A 20,985-nucleotide genomic window follows, 5' to 3' on the forward strand; every position below is an offset into this window, starting at 1 on the left:
GAGTACTGCACTGAGGGCCGAACTAAGGAATCCAGGTTGACCTCATCTCAAGAGCCACAGCTTCACGGCTTCTGCACAGACTGTTTCTTTCCGACGGAGGACATAGCACAGACTGTAGGACTAAGGGCGTTGGCTTACCTTTTGGAGGCACCACTCAGGCCTCTACTACATGCTCACTGAGGGTGTACTATAAGAAAAGGACTTACCTGCAGAAGGGAGGATGCCATGGGCGGGGGTGTCGGGAGGCCTGACCACCCTCGCATGTGACATGCACTCTTGCGTATCCTGTGTGCTGAATGCTGGGCTTCTCCCTGCATCACCTGCTAATTCTCTAAAGCACGTGAGGGCGCAAGAAAGGCTTCCTCCTGTCCTAGCTTTCAGTCAGGACGCAGCACAGCCATGATGAGCCTTGCCTGCCCTCCAGTTCTCTGTGCCTCACCGTCCTGTGTACGTTAGCACTGTCCCTTGTTGCTCTGACCCTCCCTCTCTGCCTGGTATTCACCTTTAGTGCAAGCCGGTGCTGTGGGCAGCAGGGCCTTGCTGTTCATGTGGCAGGCGACCAAGTGGCAGGCAAGGAAGGGAAGAAGAGCTATGATGGGCCCCTGCTTGTCAAGGGCCACAGGAAGCCAGCAGGAAAGCTGGGAGGTTAAGAGCCTGGGATTTGGGGCTGGAGAGATGTTTCAGAGGTTAAGAGCGCTGACTGTTCTTCCAGAGAACCCAGGTTTGGTTTCCAGCACCCACATGACAGCTTACAACCGCCTGTATACCCAGTTTCATTTACACACACCTAAATAAAATACTCATACACATAAAATAGAAGTAAATTAGTCTTTAAAAAAAATAGGGTTGAGAGGTGGCTCAGAGGTTAAGAGCACTGGCTGCTATTCCAGAGGTCCTGAGTTCAATTCCCAGCAACCACATGATGGCTCACAACCATCTATAATGTGATGAGACCCCCTCTTCTGGCCTGCAGGTGTACATGCAGGCAGAGCACTGTATACATAATGATAAATAAGTAAATCTTAAAAAAAAAAAAAAAGAACCTAAGATTTCAGGGTTATGCTGCCTACTTTGGAGTCTAGCTGTACCTCTTACCTCATGTGTGGCCTTGTACAGTCACCTCAGCCCTCAATTCTTCAGTGACATCTCCTGTAAGGTGGAGACCACAGTGGTACCTGCCATGTAGTGGTGTTTGGTTTGGTTTTGCTTTTGCTTTTGGGTTTGCAGTTTTGTTTGTTTGTTTGGCTGGTTGTTTGTTATTGTTGTTTGTTTTGTTTTGATTTTTTGAGACAAGGTTTCTCTGTGTAGCTCTGGCTGTCCTGGACTCACTTTGTAGACTAGGCTGGCCTTGAACTCACAGCAATCTGCCTCTCTCTGCCTCCTGAGCACTGGGATTAAAAGCAAGCTCCATCACGCCCGGCTCACTTAGAGTTTTTAGCTGAAGAATAATATCCACACGTGTTGTTTATTTCTAAAGCCACAAAGCTCACACTGGCTTCTGTGTGCGTGTTGCTGAATCCTCGGCACTGGAGCCTTTGTGATATCCCGATCCCCAACAAGATCAGGAAACCAGCCAGCCTTGGAGGTACAGGCCTTCAGTCCCAGTGACTTGGGAGGCTGAGACAGGAAGACCACAGGTTCAGGGTATACCTGGGCTACAAGAGAGTTTGATGCCAGCCTGGGAAATTTAGTGAGACTCTGTCTCAAAATTGAAAAATAAAAAAAGGTGGGTGTGGGGGTGCTGGGGATGTAGTTCAGTGGTAGAGTGTTTTGCCTAGCATGTGTGAGGCCATGAGTTCAAAACCTAACAGTGGAGGGGGAAAAAAAGAACGTGGAGGGCTTTGCAGCTTGAAGGCAGCCAAACTCAGCCACGTTGAGTGTTCACCACTGGAACTGGTTTGGGATCGCTCTCAAAGATGGCCTCTGTTCAGTCCTTGCAAGGATAATCATGTGTAAAAGTACCCAAAGGGAGGGAAACCCAAGCTGTAAGGCAGCTGCATACCAGACCTGCAGGTGCTGACGCCACAACTGGGGATGTTGTGCGCACCAGGATGTCCTAGTGGGAGCAGACAGCCTCGCAGGATGATAAAATCCTTGCCACATGCCACACTGGGCCACTCACAGCCTGCTGTTTTCCCCCCACAGGCCGATGCTGCTACCAGCTTTCTGCGGGCGGCACGCTCAGGGAACCTGGACAAGGCTCTGGACCACCTGCGCAATGGAGTGGACATCAACACCTGTAACCAGGTCAGTGGGCGGAGACAGTGCAGCCTCTGGAAAGTGAGGCTCCTGCCTGGTGCCGTGTCCTGAGAGCTTTGCAACTCGCCCGGCTGCACTCTTCCCAGAGCTTCTAAAGTCCCTGGGGCTTCTGCTGAGGTCCACCCTGTGTTGATATCCCTCCAGCCTAGGACCCATAGATAGAACGGCCACCTGGCTCGTGCAGTGGGACCCGTGGCCAGGCCAGGCCAATGCAGTCTCTCCTTTAGAAGTTGCTATGGATCCTGCTGTTGCCTTAGACGTGGCCTTTGACCACGAGCATAGGAGGAGGCCTAGACCACAGCTGGGGCAATGATGTAATCCCTTTACCCACCTGCAGTCTTTTGGGTTCCTGGGCATCTGGGAGGGAAACAAGTGATACAGGAGACAACCTTCTGCTTCCAGCATCTAGGGATGTGACCAACCCCAGGGACTGGCTTCTTCCCTTTGGCACAGTGTCCTCATATGTGATGTGGTAGAGGTTTGTTTGGCAGCCTCGACAGGAGAAACAAACCCCCAGAATGCAAGTGGCTACCCGCCTCTGTGCTCTTCTCATCTTCCTCTCTCTCCCTGCCCCTCCAGGCATGGCTGAAATGATAGAATACAGCCTTCTTCTTCCCAGGGCCAGGATCCCCTTAGGGTTGAGTTAGTTGTGTGCTGTCTTCAATACAAAGCTAAAAGAACAAGTGAGGTCAGCCAGGCGATGGACGTAGGCTATGGTTGTGATTCTGCCCACGGCAGTGCACCTGGGGTGGTGGTGGTGAGGGTGTGTGATCTCGACTCGAGTTGGCAGGCTGGGTGAGGAAAAAGAATACTGTCATCTCCCATTTTCATCTCCCACCCAGAAAGACCCACAGCCACACACAGGAAGACTCCTGAACCCTCCGGGGTTGAGCTAGTCACCCCCTTGTGGATGGAGGAGCTAGAATATTAAATACATGGCTTTGTGCAAGGTGGCGTGAATAAGGCCTGGGGGCGAGGAGGGAGCCTTGGTTGATGGGTTTGAGAGAGAAACCAAGTATCTTCCATCCACAACCCAGAAGCTTCTCTCTGGAGTGAGTGGGCAGCCCCGACCCCAGCGGTCTCAAGGCTCATGGTGTCCTAGCTGCCATGCAACTTCCGGGGGAGTCAGAACCCTAAGGGGACCTTCTAAGGATTCATCCCTCAGTCTCAGAGGAACCACTGAACTGAAATGGGGGCAGCTGAGTGCCAGAGGCTGTGTCTGGCTGACAATGGCTGTGGAAGGGGTTGGCTTCATCTGGAAGGCCCTCCTGTGGTGGCAGCTGCAATCCCTGCAATGCCTTCCTTCTTCACCTGCCTTGTTGTAGGTGTCAGGAGGTAAAGCAAGAGGCAGGCAGGCGTTACTGGTGGTTTGTTGACGCCTTTTCTATTTGCTCCTGACAATGTAGGGCCTGCACGTGGGTGTGGAAGGGGTCCTGCCTTAGGCTTCAGGCCACAGGCCCATTCCGTTCACAGCAGACACTACTGCCACACCAAAGAAACAAAACGTATCGGGGACTATGATAACCAACCCACTGCAGCGCAAAGCCCAGTGTCCATGACATATAGTTGCAATTAGGCAGAGGCTTTTGTCCTCTGGTCAGGGGCTGGTGATGGCGGTCAGACACCCAGGCTTCGCCTTGTGTGAACACATCCTTCCAAAAGAGTCTCCGTGCACAGGAGTCAGAGGGTAGTTACTCCTGGTCTCATATATAAAGCACGTCAGTTTACGTAGGAGACATGAATGCCCAGGACAGATCTATTAGTTCTTGTCACTATTCTTCTGCTTACAGAAGACACTGATACCATGGTGCCCATGTGCCCACACATGACACCAATGTCTTCATGATACCTGCTTTTGTCATTTTTCCCAGAATCTTTTATATCCTATGTCTTCCTGTGTGCAGGGGTATACACTAATCCTGTTCCTTTACCCCTGTGGGCAGGGAGAGCTTATAAGTGAATAATCATGTATGGCTAAGCCATGAAGGAAAGGTGTAAGACAGTGGCTCTCGGCCTGTGGGTTGCAACCCATTTGCATGTCAAATGACCCTTTCTCAGGGGTCGCCTGAGACCGTCAGAAAACACAAATATTTCTATCAAGATTCTAGCAAAATTAGTTATGGAGTAGCAATGAAATAATTTTATGGTTGCGGGGGTGGGGGGGGGCGGTCACCGTAACTTGAGGAGCTGTATTGAAGGGTCACAGTGTTAGGAAGGTTGGGGAACCACTGGTCTGGGCTGTCCTGAGTAGATGAGTACACAGGAGTTGGACTTAAGAGGTCAGAGATAGCTTAAGGTCTCTGAGCTGAGCTGAGGTTCCTGAAAGGATAGCCAGCATTGCTGAGTATAGAGAGCCAGGGACCCGGATGAGGTAAAACTGGGTAGAGCGGCATCTTACCAGTGGCAAGAGCTTGGCATTACACAGCTAGACAGCATACTCCAGGACCTGACAAGGGTATGCACATATATGCATTTTGTATGTGCACCTCCCTGCTGCGCCAGACTTTAACCCTGAAGTTGGTGGTTGAGGGACTGCAGGTCACCAAGAGGGTTGGAGGCATTTTGGTAGTGAACAACCGTGCATCTGTGTTAGCGCATCCAGGTTGACTATGTCTCCTGCTTGCAGATGCCACGTCAAGGATTCTGCTCTTCATGCATGAAAATGAACCTGGGGCTCTAGCATAGGAGTGCAGCCATCAGAGGTGTGCTGCAGATGATCACACTGGCTACTGTGCTCAAAACAGATGGAGTCCGCAGAGGGGACATTAGGACGGTCTACTACCGTCCACAAGAACATTGTTGGTAGCTTGGATAAAAATGATGGCTGAGGAGAAGACGCAGAGCCAACAGCCTGGATTGTGAACTGGAACTGGGGGAGGGACTTCCAGTATGGCTCTGGAGGTCTGGTTTAGGAGGGTGGTACCATCCACGGACACACAGTGTGTGCATTGTAAAGTCACCAATTGAGTAGTGTAGAGACAGATGACAGTGAAGACAGGCAGCAGGTCCCCACAAGTAGCTCATACTAGCACCATGAAAAGGGATATAAGACATTTTCAGAATAAATCCTCACTGTAAAGTCATGGCACGCATGTTTATTAAGCAGCTACTGTGTGTTGGGTTCCATTCTAGGTACTGCACATACCTGACAGAGAACACAGGCTGAGCATTATATGCCAATAAAGGGAAGAGACAACAGGCATGAAAGCATGCTGATCAATACCCTTACCCAATGATTGGTACGTCGGAGGCAAAGCATGCTTTAGACATGTGAAGGAGATAACTTTTGAGAGCCCTTAGCAAAGAAAGGGAGGGAGCCTGGTGGTTCCTGGGAAAGCATTCCTGAAAGGGAAAAGGTGTGAATGGCCCTGAGTCAGGAAGCACTTCCCTTGTCTGGGAGCATCAAGGACAGTGAGGCTGGAGTGGGGTGTGTGGATATGATTACATTCCAGCCAGTCCCAGCTTCATACACCCAGCTTCCAGCGACATCTAGAACTCACTCTATAGAATCCAGTGCCATAGAGGGGAGACTGCAGTGATTACAAATAGGCTGCATAGGATGCGCTGATTGGCTTTTCACACTGCCAGCTAGCCACGGGAAAAGTAGCAAGCTCCTAGAACAACCCATACTCATTTCTGGAGACAGCAAGCCAACATGGTACCACCGGGGGCCATGCGCTTGTCACCGAAGCAGCAAAAGGCCTTCTTGGGTAGTGTACAGTGCTGAGTGCTCATGACGGCCATGCACTACTGAACCACCTTACCCTGGAAGAACCGAGGAAGAAGCCTGCCCAAGGCTGTGTACAGACACAGCATTCTCCTGGCCACACAGGAGCCAGAAAAGAGTTTGATGTCTGCCACACTTGCTTCCAGGGCTGTTGTGACATGCCTAGTGTAGGCCAGTGGCAGGTGACTGAGCCCCCACGTCACATCTTCTATTGACTGTAAAACAAGGGCCTGTAGAGGAGGAGTGCAAGTGTCCTGGTGGCAGGGAAGGAAGGTGAGGAAGGCGTTCCTCAAGCTCGGGAGGCTGGCGTTAGATCATCACAGACGGGCCTCTTACTGTCTTCTGTTATCTGTTGTTTCGGGCCTCCTGGCAAGCATAAATGACATTAAACCACACGGTTCCCAATTCTGCTTATGCTCTACAGTCACAGAAAACCTTTAAACCTTGGTGCCTGGGTGCAGCTCAGTGATGCAGCATTTGGGGGACAGAGACAGAAAGTATTGCTTCACATCTGGTACAGTGAGAGTCTGGCTGTCATCGAAGGAACAGAAGGAGGCAGGGCAAGGCTCTGTCTGTGTGCTGGAGCCTGCTAGAGCTTCTGTCGAGAATTATATCTGGATTATTTTTAAAAGGCAAATAATATGTTGGGGGGCGCTTAGCAAGAATTACCCCATATGATGTTCATCTTGCTGATTACGAGGACCAACAGACAGTCGGAAGGGAAGATGTTCTTTGTTGCATGTAGGGGTATGGCACAGTTTCCTCATCATGGATGTCTAAAGCCCTTCCCCATTCTGGCCACTTTGAATGCCCACTTCTGCTTGCAAGGTGGCCAGAACAGGTGCAGGGCAAGTGAAGCCGAGACGGGCAAGGGATCTTTCATATATAGTATCTCCGCTAGCATTGGCCAGATATCTAAACCACCAACGCAGGGGCCATGTCTGTTTAGACACACCTGGCTGGATCTGGTTTACTTTTCTCTTCTCTTCTCTTCTCTTCTCTTCTCTTCTCTTCTCTTCTCTTCTCTTCTCTTCTCTTCTCTTCTCTTCTCTTCCCTTCCCTTCCCTTCCCTTCCCTTCCCTTCCCTTCTCTTCTCTTCTCTTCTCTTCTCTTCTCTTCTCTCTAGTGAAGGAAAGAGAAGGGTAGTTGTCTAGGTCCATTTCATAGCCAGTAGCCAGCAGTGCTACCTCCCACATTACAGAGCCTAGGGAAGGGCAAGAGAACATCCTCGGGTGTGCAGAGTCTGTGTGTCAGCCATCAGCGTGCACTAGCCACACCCTGCTGTGACTGTGAAAGGAAAGATCTCAGAGTCATCCACAAGTGCTCGGATTATACACGTTATGGACGAACTCTGAGCCACCAATAACGCGTCTGTGTCACATTGAGGGAAGGAAGAAAAGCACTCCTCCTGGGAGCCAGTTAGCCAAGGGCAAGTCTAGATTTGAATTCTCTACTTCATGCTTCCTGGGTTGTCCAAAGTCTGTCTGTCTATTCTATCTCTGTCTGAATATGTGCCTGCCTGAAGGCTGTCTTGTGAGTCTGTTTGTCCTTGTGTCTGTGTCCTTCTGGTGTGTGTGTGTGTGTGTGTGTGTGTGTGTGTGTGTGTGTGTGTTGAGTTGTGTGTGTCTGTTCTGTTTTTAATTAAACAGCAGAACACATCACATGGGGAAGGAATGGGACACTTTACAGAAATCTTTAACAGTTTTACAAGGGGTTAAGTCACTGGCTCCAATTGGTCCCAACTGATTGAGACAATGAGCATGCTTATCAACTATCATTCATAACTGGTTGCTTTCAGCCTTTTATGGTAGATTTTAGGAAATTGCTTTTAACTTCTGTATTTGCTGCTTTCAGACTTTGCATTGTTGTGGGTCAGGATATGGAAGACTAAGTAACTCATGATCACAGCATTATCTTGTGTTATAGACTGATCACATGGGAAATCCAAGACAAACCTGAGTGCACAGTGGGACAGCAGTCTTAAGTGACGTCAAGGTGTATTATTAACTCTGGCTGTGAGGCCCAGTGAAAGTTCTAGTCTCTTAGGATGTAAGAGATGTTTTCGTAACATTGCATCACCACAGTCAGGAAAAGAGGCAATTCCTCCAGTTCCACGTTGTGATTTGGTGGCTGTGAGTTCACAGTGTGAAGACATGACCCTTCTACTTCTGAGAAACTTCAGAAAGAGGGGCGGGGCTATGTCTGTGTCCGGCTGCATGGATGTGAACTTGTTTCTTTAGGAAGCACTCCATTTGCCCAACCGACCTAGGACCTGATTACAAATGAAAAGAGGACCTCAGAAAAGCCAGGCTTCTGGGGGCACAAAAGCTCGAGAGCAGATGTGAACAGTTGTAAGTGATGGGAGAGACTCTTTGTTACCGTTCCATTGCTGTGATGAAACACCATGACCAAGGCAGCTTATAAATGGAGGCATTTAATTGGAGACGTGCTTACAGTTTCAGAGGGTGAGTCCATGACCATCGTGGCAGGGAATGTAAGTGGCAGGTGAGCAGGCAGGCATGGCACTGGAGCAAAAGCTGAGAGCTTCCATCTGATCTGCAAGTGGCAGGCAGAGAAAGACAGGCCTGCCGTGGGCTTTTGAAACCTTAAAGCCCACCCCCTCAAAACACACCTTCTCCAACAAGGCCACACCTCCTAATAGTTCCACTAACTGGGGACCAAACATTCAAATATATGAGCCAATGGGGGCCACTCAAATCAGCACAGAGAGTATTTCTGAGTTCTATGAGAACATGTTTCAGTGTAAAAGTAACTTTTATTCCCCTGGCTCAGCTGTTGTCAGGGAAGCTAACTGCCTCCTTCTGCTAACCTAGGCCTAGTCCTGGAAGCTTCCAGCCTCCATACAATCTAACCTAGGCCTAGAATGTTTTCAGCCTCTGAGACTTACTGCTTAACAAGCTCACCCTTACTTGTTCTTTCTGAGCTCTGGGCTGGCTGGTTCAACTCAGCTGTTCTGGCTCAATCTCCTCTCCCAGCTGACTTATTTAATCTGGCTTCTCTCTTGGCCCAGAATTGCTCTGTTTGGCCTCAGACTAACTCAGCAATCTGCTGTAATCTTCTGACTTCTTCTCATTTTCTGACTCATTCCATTTTTACCTGAGTTCTCTCTCTGCAACCCATCTCTCTATTACTGTCCTGGTAAGAATTGCCTCCTCTCTCTGAAAAACTGCCTCTTAAGTAGCTTCCCTTTCCACTCTCTTCTCTTGAGAGTTGGGCATATCCTATTCTGTCAAATCTCTGGCTTGTCACCTTTTCTGCCACTCAATTAGACATCACTTTCAATCATGGGTGCTTCCTTCTATAAACTAACTTTATTTTTGTATGAGATTAAAGACATGTATCACCGCGCCTGAATCTAAGCATTTCTTCACCTGATATTTTCTCTATGCCAGGCTGGTCTTGAACACAGATCTGTTTGCCTCTGTCTCCTGGATTAAAGACGTGTTTGTATTCCAGCTGGATCACACAGATGTAGAAGGTCTTTGGATGTGATCTCTTGCCAGAGCAGACATGTTCTGAATTAACATTCCCCTACAGTTCACCTTTTGACATGCTAGTGAGACAGGTGGACTTGCTAAGAATGCTGACTCTCTCAACTCCAGCCTTGAGCAGTAACCTCTCTGGTTGGTGGAGGAGACATGAATGCAGAGCTGCCCTGACGGAAACAGGAGATGCATATGACTTAGCCTGGAATTCTTAATATTTGGTGGTGGACTTGATACTTTTAAACAATCATTGTTAGCAGGCATGTCTCTCCATCCATGTGCTGACCAGGCCCAGACCTCTTCAGCTTTTGAGGCAGGGCCTGTTCAAGGTGGTATGGCTGTGGTTTTAGTTTTAATTCTTAAATTTAACAGCAAAACAGATGCGTGCTTTGCTTTAAAAAATCGAAACTGTGAGTCAGGCGTGGTGGAGCATGTCTGTAATCCCAGAACTCAAGAAGGCTGAGCCAGGCAGATCTCTGCGAGTTTGAGGCCAGCCTGGTCTACAAAGTGAGTCCAGGGCAGCCAGGGCTACACAAAGAAACCCTGTCTAAAAACAAACAAACAAACAAATCAAACTGTGCAGGAATGTCGCCACCTCCCTCAGCATGTACACCATGCTTAGCAGCTTAGTGGGAATAGTGTCCTGCTTTTCTTTGTGCCAGCAAAACTTATATCCAAAGTGTTTCCTGCAGTTTGTTTAGTTCATATAATAGGCAGCCCATCATCTTCAAGATGTGTAGGTTTGGGGCTAGAGAGATGAATGGTAAGACTGCTTAGAAGCCTCCCTCCTGCCTTCCCAGGCGTCTTCCTCTAATCCCGCTGCCCTTCCTTGGGAGGTCTGGCTCTCTTGGTTTTTAAAAAAGAAACCTCAAGATCTCGGACATAAAATCTTTCTAGTACACGGGAGATATTCTTAGCTGCTGAGCCCAATTTCGGAGCCCATTCTCTCATTAACGTGAACTTGAACATCCTCCCCCTCCACTCCCGAGGGCCCTGAAACCTCAGCAGTGGGTTTTTTGCTGAGCTGTGGGATTTTGGAGCGTGGAAGAGGCCACTGCAAGTTTTGAGCAACCACACAGTGGAGGGAAGGTGATGTGAGGTCGATTGGCCTTTGGGCAGAGCTCAGAAATTGCTGCGGTTCCTTTATGCTTTAAGATAATGAAACAGATTGCAGTGTCGCCCCTCCTCCTGAGTATAACTAAACTGTGGTCCTTAAGAGCTACCTGGGTAGAAAAGTGAATTTAGGCTGTAATAAAGCAAAGAAGGAAAAATGCTTAGAGCCAGCTCCTTCCTTTCCCTCTGGCTCCCTCTCTAAGTTGGTACAGTCCTTCTGGATCCTTCCATTCTGCAAGTGTCCCTGTCTCTAGAGGAATACAGGCTTACAGAGGAGGAAAGAGTAACCCCCCTCCCCAACCCTGACAGTTGTTCAGCTCCATCTGCCTCCTGAGTCATTAAATTGCAAGATGGAATATTTTTAACAGACTTTTCCCCCACCAAGTGGTCTCCACAGAGCCGTAAACCCTCTAAAGTGGAAAAGATGGCAGGTGGCGGGGTCCTTGTCAGCAAGCATCCATGTGAGGTTGAGACTGTTCCCTTGGCATGGGTTGGTGGCATGCAGGGCAGGTGACATCCTTACTGGATAGCATCAGAACTCTGCTTCAGGCTGCTCGTCACAGGCCCTGCAAACAGAGACTGGGCGAATGTGGTCAAATCTCCTCAAGGGCTTGCAGAAAACCCAGCCCATGCCAAGCCCGTCGACCAGAACTGAGAGTTGTTCCCTTCTCCCACAGCCTGTCTAAACCTCTGCCTCCCTCCTCCCCTCTGTCTTCTTTCAGACTGTAATTGTTTCATGTCTTCAGAAAACCCTGAGAGGAACGGCACAAAGAATCCCTGCGTCCCCATTGCTTGCCTTCTCTGTGACTGCTTTTCCATGCACTCTCTCTGTCTATCCACCTTCATACCCCGTCCATGATATTCTGTTGTCCCTAGACATTCCAGTTTGTACAAGGCACAAGTAAGGAGACCGCCCACCTGGCTGCCACATGCATCCAAGTCAACATCCCATCAGAGTCCAGCTGCCGCTCTCCGCACCCCCCCTTTCCTTCTCATTCCAGGGGTCTTCCTAGGTATATGCTTGACCTTAGGCGACAGGAGCATCTCATATGGAGCAGCTCCTCAGGCTCAGCCTGTCTCTCATCTTTGACCCTGTTCCGGTTAATGGTTTGAACCTCAGTGACGCCCATCTGATGTTAAAACCCAAGCTGGGACAAGGGGAGTCCCTTTAGTACTTCAACTTTCTTTGTTGTGTCCTTGTCATTCTTGGAATCTTCCCTAACTTCCTGTCACAAGTCGCCCCGGGGTCATTCTGAGTTTCCCTGTGCTAGCACTGGCTCCATGGATTACCACCTGTGCCTGCTGGGTTGGTCACTTCCCAGAGGGTCCTTCGCTTCTGCTTTAAGAGGCGGAAATGAGACACCCATCCCCACTGCCGTGCCTTCTGTCCCTGGGTCTCAGCCAAGACCTGTGCAGGGGAGCGGGGCTCTAGACAGAGACCTAGGTGCATAAGCTCTTTGTAGATGTTCTGACCACACGAGGCGAAGTTGCTGCCTGATTCTTGCTTTGTTGTGGTGGTGGTTTGTCCTGCTTAGTTCTATGACTGCTTAAAACAGGTAGAGAGGCTTTGGAAGAGGGGGACTCAACTGAGCTCCTGTCCTGACTTCCTTCGATGATGCACAGTGCTGTGGCAGCACAAGGCAAACAAACCTTTTCCTCCTCGGGTTGCTTTTGGCCATGGCGTTTCATCACAGCAATAGTGACGGTAACTAAGACACACTTTGGGGTGGGTGGGCTAGGAGGTGAGGGCTGTGAGCTCTTAGTCATTGGACCCAGTTTGGGGCTGTGTGCTCCATGGACAGGGTTGAATAGGTGAACGGGATGCATGAGGGCTGTGCGTTCTGAGACCATCAGCATCAGCTTTTGAGGTACCCTGCCACTTCCGTGAGCCGTGGGACCTCAGGGTACCCACTGCCGACTGTCTGAAGCTTTCCTAGTGCTCCTGACTGGATCCGTGCTAAGTTTCCGGTGACATGTCAACTGTATTTGTACATTTGGAAATCAATTAGTGTAATTGGGGCAATCAGAGGAGCTAAACAGAGGAACAGTTTACTGAGAACAAATGTCTGGAATCGTGTTTCTGCCAATGGAATCTCACACAGTTGGTACAAGAAAATACTCCAAGTTAAGTCACGCAGGCGGAATGTGACTTAAGATTATCTTAAGAACTGTTTCGAGCAGCTGCCTAGCCTCGCTGGGCTCCCTCCCTCCACCAGACATTGCTTCTCAGAAGAATGCTCTAAAATGGACATTTTTTAACCCAAAGGGGGGCAACGGCGCGAGATGAAAATTGGCATGAATGGTAGTGTGAAGATGTCTGCCCCCTAAAAAGGCCATCCTTCCGCTAAAGCCACTGTGGCATGGAGCTGTATGATGCTCAGGGGTCTCGCAGGCTCTGATAGGGACTACGTGGGATGTGGAAACTTCAGAGGATGTTGCGGTCATCCCAATAGTACAAAAACAAAACAGATAATGAACAAAATTATAACTCTTCCTGAGCTTGGCTGGCAGCTAAGGGAGTAAAAGCAACTAGGCAGTCTGGATTGCAGAGTGCCAACGCCATCCAGAGAGGCCCACATCACCACGTAGAGTGCGTGCAGAAGCAGAGACCCCTGCTAGGGAAAACCCTGACAACTCTCAGAGGTCAGGGGGCCTGTGGTGAATTTTTGACCCTATCCTTGATTGGGTGCTCATGGGAAGTATTAGACACCATAGAGATGCTCCCTAGGCCTTGAGTATTCAGGGCGTGATAAATGGATGCAGGCTCCCCAGACTCTTCTCTCCGTATCAGGCAGACCTGCTGCCACACTCCAGACTGCACTTGGATGCTGTCCTTCCGAGGGGAGTAGAGACTGTGTCCACTGGAGGACAGGAGACTCTTCCACTTGGTTTGTGTCAGCGCCTCTAGATATCCTGGGAGTCTGGGGAGGCCAGCAAGTGTCCTGGGCCCAGGTTTCACAGCCCAGTAACAAGCAGATCTCTGGCTCTGCTAACGGGACATGCAAGGAACACCCTTCCAAGCCCAGCACAGACAAGGCCAAGTAAAGGAGGTGGAATGGAGGCTCAGACATCCAGAGCCTGACCATGACTGAAGCTCAATTGTAAGAACTTGCCTCCCACTACCAGTCTATGCTACCAGGAGGAACACGTTGCCACTAGGAGAGAGGCACGGGTAGAGGGGTGGTCTGTCTGAGGCACAGGTGCCTGGCACGGATGGAAGCTGGGGTTTGAGGAACACAGAAACACCTTCTGGGACCTTGACCCCTACATTAGCTCATGGCGACTGCAGCTTCCTTTGAGAGGAGTGAGGAGGCTAATACACCAGACACAATGAGACTCAAATCCAGGTCAGCTCCCATTCCCCCCTAACCACTCCACAGATGAACCAAATCTGTTTTCAGCCATAAAGGTGTGTGTGTGTGTGTGTGTGTGTGTGTGTGTGTGTGTGTGTGTGTGTGTGTGTGTGTGTGTGTGTGTTCCACGTCTCCTGTTCTTATACATGACACCTGCTGTCAATTAAGAATCATTAGCGCAACATACACATAAGACAAAACACAAACCATGGCCAAGAGACAAAGCGGTCAATAGAACCAGACTCAGAAAACACTGAGATGATTGAAATGGAGAAATGAATGACATTTGTGAACTGACAGGGAGTTTCAGCATAAATATAGAAAGCCCAAGGAAGAGTCTAATGCAATACAATGATTAAAACCCCTCTTACCGATAAAAGAGATTTCTAGCCGCAGCATCGGTACATAGAGAAAGGCCATGGTGAGACTCAGAACTTAAGCTAGATCAGTAGAATACATTCAAGTCAAAACAAGCTAAAGCAGAAGGAAAAGAACACAGCGAGTGGCAAACGGCATGCGTCTCAGGTGGTCTACGCATGGGGCCACAGTCTAGTGCAAGGGCCTCTGGGAAGAGGATGGCAAGTTAGCGTCTCGCAGGACAGCCCGGCTGAAAGTGGCCACGAGCAGCTACCACGTCTCACTTAGCTGAAGCTTCTAGTCTCACGTCTCTTGAAGTCATTTGTGCTTATCTTCTCTGCTGCTCTGTCATTTGAGAGAAGAGCTGTGTGATGTGTCCCACGCCTAATCCCCTTGACACCCTGCCTGCCATTTGGCTTCAAGAGAAAGTGTCTGTGAGGGTTGGACGAGTAGCTCAAGTTAGAAGATGAGATCCAGCAGGCTGCCTCTTGCTTTTGGCAACCGACTTACGTTCAGTTTAACTAAAGTAAAAGCATATGGCTCCTGCCTAGGAAGAGGTGGTAAATTACAGTTCATCCCTGTCCATAGTCACAGCGAAGAACAAATAGTTCACATAATTTGTTCTCCTCCCTCTTCACATCCGAACAATTTCGAGAATCTGTTTAAATAAAAAGAAAGTGTTAAATTCGGTACTTACCCATGGGACACTCTTTTGGTATTGAAAGCAGTCTCTCATGTAGACCAGTTATGCATTTAGTAAGCCAGCGGCTCCTTAGAACACAGAGCAAGAGATTGGGCCTCTGGTGTTGAGCTACTGGACTGCTAACAATCCATCCATCCACCTGCTGAGGCTTGGAGCATTTGAGCCCGGCTTCCTCATGAAAGGAGAAGGGCATGTGATGAGAAGGGTTGGGAGCATGGCCTCTGACGTGCTAGTGTGTGAGTTTAAAACTTAGTGTCACATATGCCGACTTCATTTTGCCATTGTAAATGAACTTGTCACACTCTTGTGTTACATGAGCTGGCCGCCTTGCTGTGAAACTATTGCCCAGAGAGTAGCCCAATCCCCTCCATGCTACAGTCTCATGCACGCCTGCAGGAGCATTTAAGGGACTTGTTTTGTATGTGTCTGTCCCTGCATCACCCCAGCCACAGTGAGTTCTTCAAGTGAAAGTTTGTCTTAATCAACTACAGTGTACTGCCAGGCACTGTTGGCTCTCATAAGGTTTAGGATCGGGTCGATACTCAGCAGCCCGTGGCACTGCAGCAGCAGCTACAACTGCGTCTGCAGCAGGCATTTGCACCTCTGCTTTTGTTGTGGACTAAGTCCAGAGTTTCGTGCAGGCACTGGTTGGCTGTGCCAAACAGGGTATGTTTTGGTTCCATGGCTCAGGTGAGGACATTACATTCAAATGATCAAAAGGTAACGTATAAAGACCACATGAGGGCTGGTGACATGGCTCAGCAGTTGACACACTTGGTACTCAAGTTCAGATCATTAGAATCCAGCATAGATGCTCTTCGAGCATTGGTGTGGTGGCCTGCTTGCCGTTCCAGCCTCTTTCTCAGAAGACAGAGATAGGGGGCATACCCCAGGAAGCTGCTTAGTGATATCTACGCAGTCTGGGTTTCATTGAGAGACTCTACCTCAAAGATATAAGGTTGAAGAATGATCAAGGAAGATTTCTGACATTAACCTCAGGCCTCCACACATATGTGAACACACACACACATACCCACACACACCACGGAAAGACAAAGTTGTAAAGGACAAAGAGGTGGCAGAGGCAGAATCTGGAAAAGAGGGCAAGACACACTTTGGGATGCAGACCTACTCAGATAGACCCTCTTGGAAAAAACACCATTGCTTCTGCTAGGAGTGGGCTTCCGGAAGGCTTGTGGACCGAGGAGGAGGGAAAGAGAGATTCCTGAAGACCAGGACAGTGAGTGGAACCATAGGGATCAATCGCAGCCAGAACCTTGGGGGTGACTGTTGTGTCTGTAATCAGAAGAAAACTGTGCTTTTATTTATCTGATTTAAAAAGAAGTGAGTTAGCTCCTAGGAGGAGGCCATTCAAAACCAGGCTGGCTCTCATGTGGCTGTAATACAGAAGAATTATGTGACTTTGTTAATTTAGCCGCTCGGGGCCCTGATTTCTTAAGCTGCAAATGAACGGTAGAATTCAGAGCATCCAGTACACTGTGCCTCCAGCTTTTTGTGGTCAGAAACTCAGCATCTCTATGGGTCAGAATCCTCACACTGGCTCCAGAGAGCAGTGCCAAGGCATCCCAGAGCACCATCTGTCCTAGGTTGGTCCACACTGTAGCTCTGAGGCTTTCTGCACCAATCAATACCCACCATGTAGGCGGCAGTGTTGCCAAGCCAAGCACTAAAGGAGCCACATCCTCGCTGGCATGCTACCAGAACCATCTCCTGTAGTAAGCAGAGTGTAGCCATGACCACAGTCCCACCACCAGATCCCAGGGTTCCCACATGCCAGGACTTGGAGCCTTCCAGATTAGGGTTGGTAGATCTCCGTCTACAGGCCTGAAAAAGGGAGCTAGACTCTCGCCAGACATTCCCCACAAAAGAGGAATAGCTGCAGGAAGGGCTGGGACCTCCCCAAGCATCCCCTCATTTGACAAGTGTTTCTGTTTTTTGTTTTTTGTTTTTTTTTTCAAGATAAGGTTTCTCTGTGTAGCCTTGGCTGTTCTGGACTTGCTTTATAGACCAGGCTGGCCTCGAACTCACGGATATCCACCTGCCTCTGCCTCCCAAGTGCTGGGATTACAGGCGTGCGCCACCATGCCAGGCGACAAGTGGTTCTTTAGTTAATGTATGCTTTGCAAACTGAATACAGACAGTGGGGTTGTGTGTGCCCGGTGTTCTTTATCCCTGCCCTAACTTCCTGTCCAGACTGTTGCCTGCCTTCAGCCCTTTCTCTCCCATCTCCAGTACTGGCTGTGGCCTAGCTTTGATCTGATCATTTTATTCATGCTGTGGGATGAACAATCCACAGCAGCTGGTGTTGGACCCTGCAGTAAGTGTTGTGCACAACTTATAAGAGGAAGACATGTACTAGCCAGAGTTGCATGTGCTCATTAGGAAACTCCTGGAAAAGGGACCTTCTCTTTAGTGACACCCACTCACCTGTGTATTCATGCAATCTACACACACACAACACACAACACACACACACACACACACACACACACACACACACACACACACCACACCTGGTAAGAAATGTCCCAACCCTATAAGGATATGACCAGTGTATACACTGGCTGCTTGCTGGCTGAGCAGGCCTGGTCTAAATACCACATAGGTAGAGTGCCTAACAACCCCCCCATCTCTCCTGTTCCTGGAGTGTAGTGCCAGGAGTCTCTCTTCCAGTGGTCATGTGAGGGTGAGAGGCTGCATTGACCGCAAGGGAAGAGCTGTGTTTCAGTGGGAAGCCGGACATATGCACTGACCCAAGAGAGGAGTGGGGATTTCTGGAGCCAAGGGTGCAGGGACTCTCACGACAGTAGATTCAGAGACTTCGTATCACAGGCAGAGGCCAAGCATTATCCTGATTATCCTGTCAAGAGCCTGCTTTATGGAGCCTACTCAGCCATGGGATTGAAATTCCTACCATCACGGTGTCAGAATCATTTGCAGTGTTAGGTAGTACTTAAAAAAACAAAACAAAAACAAAACTCTTTGTTTTGGGGGAGGGGCACAAGTGTCCGAGGGGCATATGAGGAGGTTAAAGGGCAGCTTCAGGGAGTCAGTTCTCTCTTCTAGCATAGGAATCAAACTCAGGTCTTCAGGTGTGATGGCAAATGGCTCTACCCACCCAGCCATCTCACCAGCCCTTTTTGGCATCAGATTTTTTCCCAGAAGGGTTCAGAGCCTTTAAGTACGCTGGTCAGAGAACAGGAAGCAGGAAGTAACAACCAAGAGATGCATCCTGAGCCCAGTGGCTTTTTAGTGGCAGCACAGACTGACCAGAGCTTTCACACCTTGGTGAGAGCTCGGATTTGGAGGCTGATTGGTGGATGTGGCCTCTTTGGTGGTACCTGAAAAGGCAAGTTAGCATAGGGGCTGTTTTAGCATCATTTGTTGTTGTTGTTTTATTGAGGGAACCATGTAGGCAAGGTGGGGCACTTTGTTCTCAGAGTGCCGGTTTGAAGCTTATTTTGGTAAGTATGGGCTAGCCTCCACAGTCTTTAAGCATGTATTAGAATGACGTCCTACTTTTCCTTGCGCTGCATGAAAGTTCACCAGGGCTGAAGCCATGCCAACCATCCCAATCAAGTGGTCAGTATTCCGGCGCCGTGACAAAATACCTGGGGAAAATCAAGTTAGTAAAATGAAAAGGTTTATTCTCACTCACGATCTTAGTCCAAGGCCACTCGGTCTCATTGTTTTGGGGCCTGTGTTAACATGGTACATCTTGGGATGAGTTTGTTGCAAAAGAGGCTGCTGGCCTCTGGCAGCTTGGAAGTAAGAGATGGAAAGAGAGCTCTGTATTCCCCCTTTAAGCCTGCAACATCTGTGCCTTTGAACATTTCCAAACCCCAGTGAAACCTAAAGACTGAGGAGGGTCAGAATCGCAGGCTCCCCTGTAGGTTCTGAGGGAGATTTCTTGTACTTGATTCATGTCCATAATGTGACAGTTCTGTTGTCTTTGCTCTCCTGCTCCTTGGTACTCTGAACTTGGGGTACCAAGAGCCTCCCTAACTATTGTTTAGTAGGCAGCTCTCTCTGTGTCAGCTCTACTCACCCAGCATCCCTGCATTTCTGCCTTCCCTTCCTCCACATACCTTACCCAGTCCTTAGGATGGCAGAGTGGGTGGGGTCACTAACTAAAACCTCTCCACTTCTCTCTGCTCCTCTCAGAACGGGTTGAACGGCTTGCATCTGGCCTCTAAAGAAGGCCATGTGAAGATGGTGGTTGAACTACTGCACAAAGAGATCATTCTAGAAACGACAACCAAGGTAAGAACATTGGAGATTCAAGTCTGTGGGCCTTTGTGTATCTTCTCAAACTGCAGCTTGGAAACCAGCCTGATCATGGCCCTGGGTTTCCAGGGTGCTACTCATTCACATCCTGGTTGGTTCTCCGAGTCCCCAGTGCCACCTGAACACACAGGACCCTGTTATGGTGGCTTCTTACTGCTTCATACAGGGACCTGGAGCTCTGCAAGCTCCAGAGTTGAGCCCCAGCTGACATGTCTCTCATTCTGTGGCCTTAGGCAAGTTACTTGGGCACTGGAAAGTCTCAATGTTCTCTCCTGTAAATAGGGATTGTGTCACATATTTGCAGGATTGGTGTGAAAATTAACTGAGCTCTGTATATAAAGTACCTGGCGTAAGAATTAGGTGGGACGTAGTGACGGTGGCAGTGTTGTCACTGAAGAAAGTCTGATCTTTTTGGCTTATCCTTCTCTATCAAATCTTCCTGTTCACCTGTAAATCTATTTTCTCCCTGATTGGTTACCTGAAGTAGCACTCCCTTTTATCAGGAACCATTTGGCATAGAAGCATCAATAAATATAGATTGCAAAAATATGACTTTTGCATTGCTAGGAGTGGAACCCTGGTCTTCATGCGTGGTAAGCACTGTCTACCACTGACCTAATCACAACCCCTCAAACAACCTTTACTTCTTATGGAAATGCAAGATTAAAAAAAAATCTTCTTTCTGTCTCACGCTGCCCCCCCAGCTCCATCTCCCCAAGTCTCTGTCTCATTGCCAGAGTTGCCATAACCCCTCCATTCCTGTGTGATGCTTGTTAATGAGAGTCCTGAACACAGCCTTGATTTTAGCTCTCTGCAGCAAGCAAGCGTCGTTGCCACCTTTCAGGCAGAAAATGCAGCTGAAAGATATCGAGAGAAGAGATATAATTTGTATGAAGTGAACTTCCAAAATATTATGAAGGTAGAATCTGTTCTCAGGGTGAAGTTCTCTAATTTTCACGTCATTCCCTGCTCACTCACCTGTGCAGTGAGCTGCGCTGCTCTCTGGGGGTGGCATTTCCTTCCAGCCCCTTGACAGACATCCGATAGCTTTACCTGCTCTTCCCAGGGACCAAGGGGCAATTACTGGCTTCTAGTGTACCTGACCACAGCCTGCAGCCCCTCTTCCCCGGCATTTCCCAAGAACTGAGTAAATGCCACTCTCTCCACATCCTGCCCTTTGGTTTTCATTTTGTGATGAATACTTGCTCAGTAGATCTTATTTTTATAGACATTTATAAGCCAGGGAAGCTTTAGAATGCTATAGAGGAAGAGTGGGGTTAAAATAGGAGAACCTCAAACCTTAGGCTAGGGCAGACTCCAGACAGACTGTGAAATTGTCCTGCCTTTCCCAGGCTTAGGAAAAATTAAAATAAACAAAGCAAGAGACCAAAGCCTGTCCCAGTTCCTTAGCTGGGCTCATGAACGGAAAAGTCTAAGACAGATAGATGCCTTGCCTCCTCTCCTTCCTCACCAAGCCAGAAACTAGAGCCCTGCTTTGGGGGGGGGGGCGGGTTAAATAGACACAGTGACAACCCAACCTTCCTCTTCCTGTAGGCTCTATGGCTCATTAAACATGGAGAAATCAGGTATTTGTAAATCAAAATAGAATTAAATAATCTCTTCTGCTTCCTCAGGAACACAGAGGACCACACCCCTGTC

At 48.9% G+C, this 20,985-nt stretch overlaps 1 protein-coding gene across 10 annotated transcripts in view; it reads left to right on the forward strand.

Moving 5' to 3' along the window:
• Positions 1-20,985, forward strand: part of ANK1 (ankyrin 1) — a 177,505-nt gene that overhangs the window by 90,036 nt on the left and 66,484 nt on the right. For all 10 annotated transcript variants that reach the window (XR_014775116.1, XM_084760015.1, XM_084760018.1 and 7 more), the window contains exons 2-3: positions 2,146-2,247; positions 19,204-19,302. Coding sequence is in view for 9 of the 10 variants with exons in the window: in XM_084760015.1 (XP_084616141.1) it covers positions 2,146-2,247; positions 19,204-19,302 (201 nt within the window). In the remaining variant the exon portion in view is untranslated. The remainder of the gene's footprint in view (positions 1-2,145; positions 2,248-19,203; positions 19,303-20,985) is intronic.

This window comes from Acomys minous (genome assembly GCF_964271855.1).
Source record: "Acomys minous genome assembly, chromosome: 15".
NCBI lineage: Eukaryota > Metazoa > Chordata > Mammalia > Rodentia > Muridae > Acomys > Acomys minous.